The sequence below is a fragment of the Hesperophylax consimilis genome, chromosome 28, assembly GCF_061612785.1.
Source record: "Hesperophylax consimilis isolate HC1 chromosome 28, BYU_Hcon_1.0, whole genome shotgun sequence".
Taxonomy (NCBI): Eukaryota; Metazoa; Arthropoda; class Insecta; order Trichoptera; family Limnephilidae; genus Hesperophylax; species Hesperophylax consimilis.
The window spans coordinates 10,275,694-10,288,148 of NC_142863.1; the positions used below are offsets into that span (position 1 = coordinate 10,275,694).

The window sequence follows — 12,455 nt, forward strand, 5'->3', positions numbered from 1 at the left end:
TACTTACCTGGGCGATACTGAGAGTATCTTACATTTTGAAAATTGTGAAACAACACAAAATAATTAAATAAAAAATACTTGCACGCGTCGAGATTTCATTCCATGGCATTCAGATTCGTAGTCGAGAGCCTTTGTTCTATTTTGTCCCTATTCTGTTTTGTCACTTTTCAGTTGCCACTGTTCCGTTTTGTATCTGTTCTATTTCGTCACTGTTCTGTTTGTCGCTTTTCAGTTGCCACTGTTCCGTTTTGTATCTGTTCTATTTTGTCACTGTTCTGTTTGTCACTTTTCAGTTGCCACTGTTCCGTTTTGTATCTGTTCTATTTCATCACTGTTCTGTTTGTCACTTTTCAGTTGCCACTGTTCCGTTTTGTATCTGTTCTATTTCGTCACTGTTTTGTTCATCACTTTTCAGTTGCCACTGTTCCGTTTTGTATCTATTCTATTTTGTCACTGTTCTGTTTTGTCACTATTCTATTTTGTCACTATTAAGTTGCCACTGTTCCGTTTTGTATCTGTTCTATTTCGTCATTGTTCTGTTTTGTCACTATACATTTGCCACTTTTCCGTTTTGTATCTGTTCTATTTTGTCACTTTTCTGTTTTGTCACTATTCAGTTGCCACTGTTCCGTTTTGTATCTGTTCTGTTTTGTATCTGTTCTAATTCGTCACTGTTCTCTTTGTCACTATTCAGTTGCCACTGTTCCGTTTTGTATCGGTTCTATTTCGTCACTGTTCTGTTTTGTCATGGAACCATTGAGATCTAACATATTGTGTTGTTGTTGTTCCTAGGAGCGTGCCATTCGATAGGCTCGCACGCCAGCTGCGCGTGTCCCGCTCGCTTCACCGGACGCAGGTGCGAAGAGGCGCTTTGCGTACCAGGATCCGATTGCTCACCTCACCAAGGTTAGTCTACTTCTTTCTTCATCATCATCACTGTGTATATCCCAGTGTGGGATTAGGCCTATTCCAAAAATGCTCTCCACTGGTTGGAATCCCTCTTCAGTCCTTCCCATTCTGCTCCAATCCTCTTCCATAGTCTATCCGCCTCTTCCTTGGTCTGCCTCACAGTTTCTTTGAATTTTCGCATAAAGTGTTAATTATTACAGTTTACCCAATACACATCATTTATAAGCGACTTTGAAAATTTTATCTATGTTTTCCTTCAAAATTTTTGTATTTTTAATTTCATATGTCGATTTGTAATACTAAAATCTGAAAGAGTCTGCTTTCAAAAACATTTATTTTTATTTGGAAATTAATAAAAAAATAGCGAAAATTTGAAATTAAATATCAAGTGCGAATATTTAATCATCACTTGATATTATTTTGATCATCACATGATATTATTTTGATCATCACATGATATTATTTTGATCATCACATGATATTATTTTGATCATCACATGATATTATTTTGATCATCACATGATATTATTTTGATCATCACATGATATTATTTTGATCATAACATGATATTATTTTGATCATCATGTGATATTATTTTGATCATCACATGATATTATTTTGATCATAACATGCTATTATTTTGATCATAACATGATATTATTTTGATCATTACATGATATTATTTTGAACATAACATGATATTATTTTGATCATCACATGATATTATTTTGATCATCATATGATATTATTTTGATCATCACATGATATTATTTTGATCATCACGTGATATTATTTTGATCATCACATGATATTATTTTGATCATTACATGATATTATTTTGATCATCATATGATATTATTTTGATCATCACATGATATTATTTTGATCATCACATGATATTATTTTGATCATCACGTGATATTATTTTGATCATCACATGATATTATTTTGATCACACGTGATATTATTTTGATCATCACATGATATTATTTTGATCATCACATGATATTATTTTGATCATCACATGATATTATTTTGATCATCACATGATATTATTTTGATGTCAACACCAGAGCCCCCCTCTCCGTATCACATAACTCTCCACAACCAAATAGAACACTGTTTCAATTAACAATTTGTATGGGTTGACTAGACTACTCTAAACCTCTATGTTTGTAAAGGTCAATAGAGATAATCAAAAAAGTGTACATGCAAGAAACTCCATCAAAGGAGGATTGAGCGCGGTTGGACCTAGTAAAAAATTGTCCAAAGAAACGCAGCTAGCAGTCCACAGTGGAGTTTTGATGCCAACCCTGATGTATGGCATTGAGGCATGGAACTGGTAGAGGAAGGATAAAAATAGACTGAATGCTGTACAAATGAGATCCCCGAGGCGTATGTGTGGTAAAACCACTGAATAGATAATGCACACTAGAATGCCTTCCAAGTAGATTCAATGTCACCCCTGACTTAATACCTTTTGGTTCTAGCGCATTTAGTATGTGCTCCGTCTCTCTTACATTTGCTTACATCGTATATCGCCATCACATTTGATTGAAATGAAAATTTCACACTGATGAATAAACACAGATCTTTATTTGAATTTTAAGCAAAGAATGGTCAGACTTTTAGGTCCTGAAACACGCCCACATTTCTTGTGTTCTTATTTATTTTACGGGTGAAACCATTTATGACTGTTAAAAACGTGGAGATTTGGAAAGAATGCTCCGCTAATGTGATAATGAATAAGATGAAAGGTATGCTCAGATGGTTTAGGCATGTAGAGCGGATAAACGAAGAAAGGAGTGAAAGCAGATTATAATGACGTGAAAGCGATTAGTAGAAGAAATCGAGGACGTCCGAGGAAGACACGACACAATCAAATACTCGAGTTGGGCTATGTCAAGAGAGGGAATAACAGAAGAATATTATACTACTATGTTTGTATTAATTGAAATTATCAATCTATTCCAGACGACAAAGCTATGGGTCGTGAAGTGTGCGACCCCCTCTCCACGGACGTGGAACACAGCTGCAGGAATGGAGGCAACTGCACGCACACCGCCTTCAGCATGGCGTGCCGGTGCACCGCGCAGTGGGGCGGGCCTTATTGCGGAGTGAGTACTGCTACTGATGTTTGCCAATTGTCGAGAGATGTGTCCAAGATGGACGTTCTACATTATTTATATTTTCCAGCTAAATAAGAGTTGCTCGTAATAAAAATTGGTTATATCGTCCGTGTAAATACAATACTATTGCTACTGTAGAGAATTCTCGGCGACAATAAAAATAAAACACTCCAGTTTGATCAAAGCACTTATTTTCATTATCTTATCATCTGACGTTTGTTTTCAGAGCTACATAGGCCATGACAACCAGTGTACCGGGCACTGTAAGAACGATGCGGTGTGTCGCATCGCGGAGAGCGGCGGCCCTCGCTGCCTGTGCCTGGAGGGCTGGGGCGGCGAGCTGTGCGGAGCCAAGGACCCGTGCTGGGGGCTTTGTCACCGCCGCAACGGAGTCTGCCGCCAGGACGGGGACGGGGGCGCCGAGTGCCTGTAAGATATGTTTTTGGTCACATGAAATGTTCTCTCAATTATAGCTACACCGCAAGTTAAAATGGTGTAATTTATTAGTAGCTCGCTAGAGTTCATTGGTAGCTTGTCACACTGCACTTGTCTTCCGCACCGCCTTCATTCTAGATGATTTTAGGTAACCGCCTTTTGTTTTTGGTCGAACCATATTAGGTTTGATTGTATTAAACTCTCTTTACATTTTAATTTTAGCCATTGAACGGTCCCGATTTCGTTTTTGAACAAATTGTGATCAACTGACAAGCATTACATAACCATTGTACTTGACAGGTGAACACAATTTGATCAAACCCTGACACAGATCAAGAATCGATGTTGACTGACGATGGGGACTGCATGAGATTCATAAAGTAATAAATATCTGTATACTAGGATAAAGAATCTCAGTCCGATACTTGTGTTGTAGATGTCTCGGGGGCTGGGGAGGTCCCACCTGTGACATCAGCCCGCAGCAGCTGGCGCTGGACAGGTCCCGGCGCATGTGGACCGGAGTCGGTGTGTCCGTGGTGTTGCTCATGCTGGTGGCTGGAGCTGTGGCCGCCCTCATCATCATCTACAGGAGGAGAGGGTAACATCTTATTTTTATTATACCAAATTATATTTCTCTCTTTCTCTACTTTTCTTTTTTTTATTTTTCTCTCTCTCTTCAGAAATGCCGTAATATGCTTTTGTTTTGTCAAATATTCAAACGACTTTTTCTCAGTTTAATCCTTTTGGGGTTGAACACTTTCTGCACAATGTCCAATTTGGCTTCGGTGACAATTTTAACGAATTTTCTTGCATCTTTAACACTATTTAAATATTGTTGAAAATATTAACCGATAGAAGTGTGATGTGGACATTTCCGTATGCCATGTGAAATCGATCAAAAATTTTCAAATATTGAAATTTTTTCTTGAATTGATTAGCAATTTAATTTTTTTGGCCTTAATGCAGCCGGAAATTCGAAAGGAGTCCGTTTTATTTGAAATCAGTATATGTACATCACACTTCTATGAATTTTCTATTCAGTGCTTTTATCCTATTTCATTTTATGTTCCTTATCCCTATGATGCTGTATTTTCATGCTCTCCTTGCTGTGGACCATCAGGAACGAAGGGTGTGTTCTATTTGCTTCAGTAATTATCTCCTTACGTTGCTATTGTAATCTAGATACTTTTATTCCGCCCACTTCTATCTGACGTACTCTGTGGCTTGGCGGTCTCCGCATTTCACTTGCGTTGACCCAAGTTATGGGTTCGATTCCCGCACAGTGCAAAAATGTACATATTTACGTGGATTTCTCAAATAATATATTATGTAACTGTCAGATCTGGGTGGTGTGATGTTGATTGTTAAGTTTGATGTACGATAAACAAAATAAGTACGTAATAGCCCTCTTTAGTAGATTATTGAAGACAATATTAGCGATTTCTAAACGAAAATCTGAAACAGAAAAATCAGAAAAGGATACGGTCACATCTAGGACACAAACCCAGGACCCTTGCCTTGCCGAGGCACTGCTCTACCACTGAGCTAATGGGATCCTATCCCCCTCGGTCACTTTTAACTGTATCATACTTCGAATAAGAACTACAAACCTTCATTTTTTCACTGCACATTTTTATTGGCAACTATCTTTATGTATGATCGCAAGATTCAACCCGAACTAAATGCAATCTAGACAGCGTCTTTTTAGATAAATCTATCTTATTTTTTTTATTTTTAATGTGCGACATCTATTGACTTTTCTGCAAGTCTGGAATGAATATTTTTATTTTTCGGAATAACTGGGTCGATCCTGGGTTCGAGTCCTAGATGTGACCGTATCCTTTTCTGATTTTTCTGTTTCAGATTTTCGTTTAGAAATCGCTAATATTGTCTTCAATAATTAAATATTACAATTTGAGGTTTTACTCCAAAAAGTTATTCCGAAAAATAAAAATACTCTTTAATAGATTTATATCATCACATGTAATGTAATATATTCTGTTGATTTTCACCAAATGTCAAAATAATGAGTTCCGTTAAACTGATCTATGCAGCTGTCACATATGTGATCCATGAAGTTTCTCTAAAACACGTCATACATTGTGTCAAAACATGGTGCGTTATGGGATAGATTGTGTTGAAAATGCCAGCATTTTAAAGTGATATTTACAAATTCCAAGTAAAATTTTAAAATTTTAGTAAAGTTCTAATTCTTGTCTTTTGTGTAGAAGAATATTTTATCAAAAGGAAACTATATTTAAACTCATAGAACAGGTAATATATCCTTACAGTTATCGCACTAGCGTCGTGTAGGTGTGCTGTTCTTGTTCTACCGGTATTACAATGGAAGATGTTCCGAGGAACTAGCGTCATTGATCCCTTCGGCACCGGCGCATAATCGGGAAATACGCCAAATACGCCCAACATATACAGGGTGTCCGGAAACTCGTAGTACAAGCGGGAAACTGGTGAATCTACATCACATTTGGAGTCGATTTTGTAGTATTTTATTTTTTTATTTGAGCTTTCGTTATCAAGTAAATCGAGTTTGAAGTTGATTTTTTTATTTTTTTTTTTTTTTTTAATCAAATTCTTATAAATTATTACTGAAGATCAAAGTACCCAACTAATTAAAACTGTTTGAAAGTAAAACAAATGAAGAAACTCGGATTTGAAGCATTATTTTGAAATCACCCTTCATTTAACCCGGTGTAATCATAAAATATTTCTGCTCTGCAGGGTTAAAACATCTGTTATTCAACCCTAAACACCAGAAAAAACTTTAACCCTAAAATAGCCGAAAATTTTTTTTTTTTGGTTTTTTTTTTTTTTTGAAAATGCTCAAATCAAAAAAATTTATGTTTTTTTGGGTTCCCCATGTGGTGTAGATTCTCCAGTTTCCCGCTTGTACTACGAGTTTCCGGACACCGTGTATACACGGTTGACATTTGTCACATTAGAACGGGTCGCTTCTACGACTCGTTCTTAAGTTCAACAGTTTGGCTGTGGAACGATTTGCCGGCCTCTGTTTTCCTCCCTCCTAAAACATGGGTCTACAAACTTCAAGACCCGTGTTCACTCCTTCCTCTCCTCAAAAGACCCTCCACACAGCACCCCCAGAGATGAAATAGGCCCTGAAGGAAATTATTTTCCTCAGAGCCTCCTGTGTCGAGTTAATGTAAAAAAAAATGTTTAGGTTTATTATCAATTTGTAATAATTGTTTTTAATAAATCATTGTTTGTATAGTTAAATGTCTTGATCTCTTGTTGTAAGTACTGATTATTTAATGATATTTTGCAGAGGGAACTCATTCAGTCACTCCCGCCTTCAGGACAATGTGGAGATCAACAACCCCATGTACCTTCAGGGGGGACCTGAGGATGACATTGAGCCACTGGAGCGAAACTTCGTCCTAGACTCTGATAAGGTAACACTCTTCTTCTTTAGTGGTATAAGTTCAAAGCGTTTTTTATAACTCCATATTGCTCGCCATACAATCCTATACAGACCCGTTGTAGCGACGATAAATGCTGTGACCTGCTAGCCAGGCTATATTTGAAAATTATGCGACCCCTTCTCCTACCTATCAGAACCCCCTCTCCTACGGGTCAACAATTTACAGAGTGCCATTATTACGCGGCTGTCGTCTGTCAAAGTGACAGATCCTATACAAAGAAATGATATTCGGCTGCTGTTCACTTCTTAATAGTATTCTATTATGAACCTACATACGAGTACTGGCGTGTTAGCAGTAATGTATTGTTTGTTAAACTGGCACATGTTAACCTTATTGACAGAGCATAGCGAAGTCCTGTTTTAACTCGACAGTTTTGTCTGGAAATTTGTTTGTACGTTCCGTTTCTTTGGACAAATACTTATTTGAAATAAAAAAAATTATAAAAATATGGTTTACAATTAAGTAGGTAGGTATTTAACTACCTACTTATAAATCTTATGATTTTAGAGGAAGTTTTGGTTTTGTGACTAGTCAGGTACTTTCCGATCTTCCTTTTTCCCTTCTCCTTCTCTCGCTTCTCCCTTCAGCTACACACGGCCTCCCCGATTTGGGATGAAATAGTCCCACTGGTTCCGGAGAGTGGGGAGCAGTTGGGACTCTTGTGCGGTATTCAGTTTTTATGTTTTTTCCCTCCAAACAAAGAAATTTCATTACTGTACTATTACTGTACAATTTTCGCACAAAATTAATTCTTTTTGGATGCTTCTCTCACTTTCCAGAACAACGGGCATTTTGCCAACCCCGTGTACGACATGTACACGGCGCCGAACGCGTCGGTGGGCCCCCTGGGAGGCACAGCACCCACGGGACGGGGGGGCGCGGCCCTCGAGGAGCGCGCCGGCCTGCTGCAGAACGCCCAGGAGACGGATCCGCTGTCATAATCGGAGCCCCACCCCCAATGTTATTACTTATTACTAGACACTAACGCACAGTGTACATATGACAACTACTTGTTTTATTGTGACAGTTTTGTGGCAGGATTAAGTTTTTGTGCTTATTTTATGCCAGGTTAACCATTTTTGTTACATGTTTCATTGTTTTGATTTGACAAATACCGTTTTTGAATTGCGGGAAGGCTTGCGTAAAATTTCATAGAGTTCTCTTAATGATGATTCACACACAATGTTTTGTCTGTGGCAATTTTGTGGCAACCTTGCCCGTTATGGCAGGTTATCTTTTATTGTTAATTGATATTGATAATTGTGGAAAACGCATTAGATTTCTTTCTCTCTGCTGTTATACGCTGATTTATCCGAAATTTACACAAAATCTAAAATATAAAATCATTTTCTAACCTTTGTTTAAATAAATATGCTACAACTTGTAGTATCTGCTCAAAAATTTCAGTATGTATTCAAGACAATAATGAAATCTCTGCCAAAATTATTCAACAATGTCACACATAAATAAATTAATTTAACCACTTGAGCGATTGGTGTCATATATATGTACATTTACCACATTATTTAATTAATACCATTTCTCAAAATATTAATATGGAAACATATGAAACTGCGTACTGCAGTTTAAAGCCAATTAATCTACCTAGATTTTACCGTTTATCCCATCGTTTTACGTTCTATAAATTTGGCACATTCTAGCCAACGATTGCTCAAAATGTTTTGTAAACTTGGCACAATATGCCAAAAATCGCTCGAGTGGTTCAAACAAAAGATAATATTGTGTTTAAAAGACATTTAAGTGGGTCACAGATAGTGTTACAATAATAATAATATTGTGGAATAAAAGTATAGACTTGAAATATTTTTGTAAATGTAATCAATTAGACTTAAGATTCTGTGTGATAAAGTGAATAAGCCATATTATAAGGAAATGTAGTTCTTACGTAAAACTATATAATTATATGTTTAGTTTATGTTAGTTTATACGTTATATATTATATGGCGGAATACTCATGTTATGTTTTATTTTAGTTTTGTTGATTTTTAAAAACTTTAAATCACTGTTTTGGACTTTCATTACGCATTTCTTCTGGGATGTGTCGTGGCAAACACTCCTTGCTTCATCTACATTTAAATATATATTCACTTGGTTGTGCCGTGTCTTCCTGTGACATCCACAACACTTCATCTATCCGATTGCGAGTCATGTGTATTGTATTATTGCTGCTAATAAAGCGCTGACACCTCAGATAGATAAGAGACCCTGGCAGCACCGCTGTGATGTTCGGCAAGTCCATCATTCATCTCCATGTAATCCTGTTCCTGGTGATTGTTGAAGTGGTGCATTCTGCCCGCAATAAAAAGCGACGGTCGGGATAATAAATTACCTTGGGCTTAGCAAAACACTTGCCTTATTGCTTCATCTACATTCAAATATAGTTTCGTATATACTCAATTAGTTGATTCACTTGGTTGTGCCGTGTCTTCCTGCGACATCCGCAACACTTCATCTATCCACTTGCGAGTCATGTATATTATATTCTGTAAATGTATAGAAAAATGGGACACGGTTAACTTCTTGATCGCCGACGCAAAACTTTCTGATTCAGCTGATTCTATTTTCGTAACAACTTTTTGAAAAATAATGTTTTTACAAATTGTACCACCGTCTTATGAGATAATTTGTTTATACTTTTATTTATTTTTTGAAATATTTACAGGCAACAGCAAAGTTAGCAGTTATTAAATTAATGAAATAGCTATCGGGATATTCACAGATATGAACTCTCCAATTGAAATGTTCACAGCGTGTGTAAATCAAGGTTTAGTTGTTACTAGGTGGAGATGCTGCTAGTCAAATAATAATAAGCAAAATAAAATTATGGAAGAAAGCAATCAATAAAAGCTTGGTATTAACCTCTCAGACAAAGACATTTTTTTACTTTGTGTTCCTTTGAGAACTGTCAAAACGTAATAATTTTTGTGTTATTTTCGAGTTTTGCTAAAAGCTTCATAACTCACGTTTTGGGAAACGTAGCCTCATTCTAAAAAATGTTTTGGAAAGATTATGAAATCCACTATCGCATTATGTTGTAATACGTAAATATTTGCGTTTCTAAATATACATTTTATGAAAACGTCAAAAATATGTAAGAATCGCTTAGCATTATTTCAAAGCCGTGAAAAATGTACTTTTTTCTGAGTATCATAAAGAAATAACACTTTATATATTGAAGAAATATAATTAAAAACTATTAGTCACCTCAAAATATTAACCGTCCAAACTAAAATATTTTTAATAAATTATTTAGAAACGCAATAAATTATGAACGAACAAGATGACAGATCCAATCGGCTTAGATAATGCACCTCTACTTTCCATAGATATTCTTGAATACAGACGCGTAGCGTTATTCATTATCGACACTCTGTTTTTTAAATCATGGCAATCCGTATACTAGTGATGGAAATAAATCGATTTTTGTAAAATCTCGCGCGTTTACGTGAAAAGACGTTCTAATGTCTTGACCGCTATTATCATATTTACGTCTTTTGACGTTCTAATGTTCTGAGTGGTTAAATAAATTATTTTTTTAAATTTGTTTTAAACCACTTTATTTGAGTTATATAGGTCAACCAGTTTCGGTTGCACTCAATCTTCTTCAGGACAATGGAAATATATACTGTTTATATTTTTTATAGTTTATATTTTCAGTTTATATTTCCATTGTCCTGAAGAAGGTTGAGTGCAACCAAAACTGGTCAACCCACATAACTCAAATAAAGTGGTTTAAAACAAAGTAAAACTTTGTCATTTATAAAATATAAAACATGGTAAGTATACAGGACAGAGAAAGAGAAGAAAGAAACAAAGCAATAATGACCTAACTTAAATACCTCTAAATTTTTTATACATGTAGTTATTTTCAATAGTTTAAAAATTTAAAAGTTTTATTTTTCGGGTCTCAAAAGAATGGTTGGAATCTATGGACGTGACCCGTGACATCACCTATTAAGTCTCAAAAAGCCTACTTTTTTTTCAATCTGTGCTGCACTTTGTATGCGAGTCAAGACATTTTTTATTCTTAAGATTAAGATTCTCAAGATCGGTAAAATGTTAGCATCTCATCTCTAATGTTATCGTATTGCATCCCGCCTTTCTGTATATTTAACTTATATTCTCCTCACCCTTTCTCTGTCTAATTTAAGAGTACCTTTCTTAATCTTGTTATTTTGCTAACATTTGTATTTTTGGATCTCCTGCTAGTGTTATAGTCTTTTCCATCTAGCAAGAATATAGCTAACGTGACACTTTAATTCAGAATTTTTACAGATTTTGTACATAATGTCAAACAAAACCTGTTACATATTGCAATGAACTATATGTACTAATTTTGTCAGAAATCCAACATATTTACATAGTTCAATTTGAACATTTCACTGTTCAGCTGAAATAAACAAACATTATTATTACTTTAGTGAGAGCAAATTTTAGCAGCGCTGATAATTTTATTGGACTGTGTTGTATTTGTTTTGTATTTTTTGACGTGTATTCTAAAACAGTGTTTTAAAGTTATTAAACAATGTATACTCTATTGACAGATAGATGTTTCTTGTAAATTGAATGGTTTAAGCGTGGTGCGATGTTTCTATTAGGAATTGATATATTGGCGTTAATATACATATTATAAAGGGCTGTACTTTAGTATGCCAAAGACTTAGAATCAATTAAAAATTATTATATATCTTGTCTGTGGTTTTGTTTGGAACGTAGTGGACTTCAACACTTTGAACAGGGTGTGGTTTTTTTATGTGCCAATGGGCTAGTTTGTTCGATCCGTGGTTTGCAAGTAACTCAAATCCTAGTCGTTAAAATTTTCTCCGTTGTGTGCGCAAACTCGCATTCGAGTCCTAGGTAATTACTTTTGTTATTGATTGGTTGGAACAGGAATTTCTCCCTAATTATGATTGGTTCAGAGAGATGTGGCATTTTGAATGAAGCTTTCTTATTGGTGGGTGTGTTTCAATTTCTTGCCACCAGAGGTAATATTAGAAAAAAGTAAATTGTACCAATTTTTTTTTCACCTACTTATTTATGTAATAAAGGGATTGATTTTATGCACATAACTTGTGTAGTCAATAAGTCAATACTTTGTTATTAATATCCATAGAATTTTTATACATGTTTAGTATTAAAACATTCTATTTTTATTCAGACTGTGACATTAGCAACGGGAGACGTTAGATTAGATCTTGTGATTATTACGTTAGATCTTGTGCACACAATGGTATTTTTAAGACGGCTACTCATGCAAACCATGGGATATGACAAAATTGATGACTAACACCATCTATGTTGTGAAATGTGAAGTTTTCATAATAACCGACGATAATTTAATTCAACAACGCCGAGTGCTATGATTGACTCAATTCTGATGATGGTAGAAGAGAATTGTTTTCCTTTGGTATTGAAAATCATTACTTTTTATTGATATCTGTAGTTCACGATTTTAACAAACTACAGTTATAAAGTAAGTACTTTATTTCTTTTATATTAGTAA

The 12,455-nt window shown here is 35.4% G+C and overlaps 1 protein-coding gene across 2 annotated transcripts in view; it reads left to right on the top strand.

The window, feature by feature from the left end:
* Window positions 1-12,130, top strand: part of LRP1 (LDL receptor protein 1) — a 325,177-nt gene extending 313,047 nt beyond the window's left edge. For both annotated transcript variants that reach the window (XM_089648596.1, XM_089648597.1), the window contains 6 exons: window positions 793-906; window positions 2,884-3,026; window positions 3,265-3,467; window positions 3,910-4,071; window positions 6,775-6,901; window positions 7,711-12,130. In XM_089648596.1, coding sequence (XP_089504722.1) covers window positions 793-906; window positions 2,884-3,026; window positions 3,265-3,467; window positions 3,910-4,071; window positions 6,775-6,901; window positions 7,711-7,872 — 911 coding nt within the window. In that variant the 3' untranslated portion in view covers window positions 7,873-12,130. The remainder of the gene's footprint in view (window positions 1-792; window positions 907-2,883; window positions 3,027-3,264; window positions 3,468-3,909; window positions 4,072-6,774; window positions 6,902-7,710) is intronic.
* The last annotated feature ends 325 nt before the right edge of the window (window positions 12,131-12,455 follow it).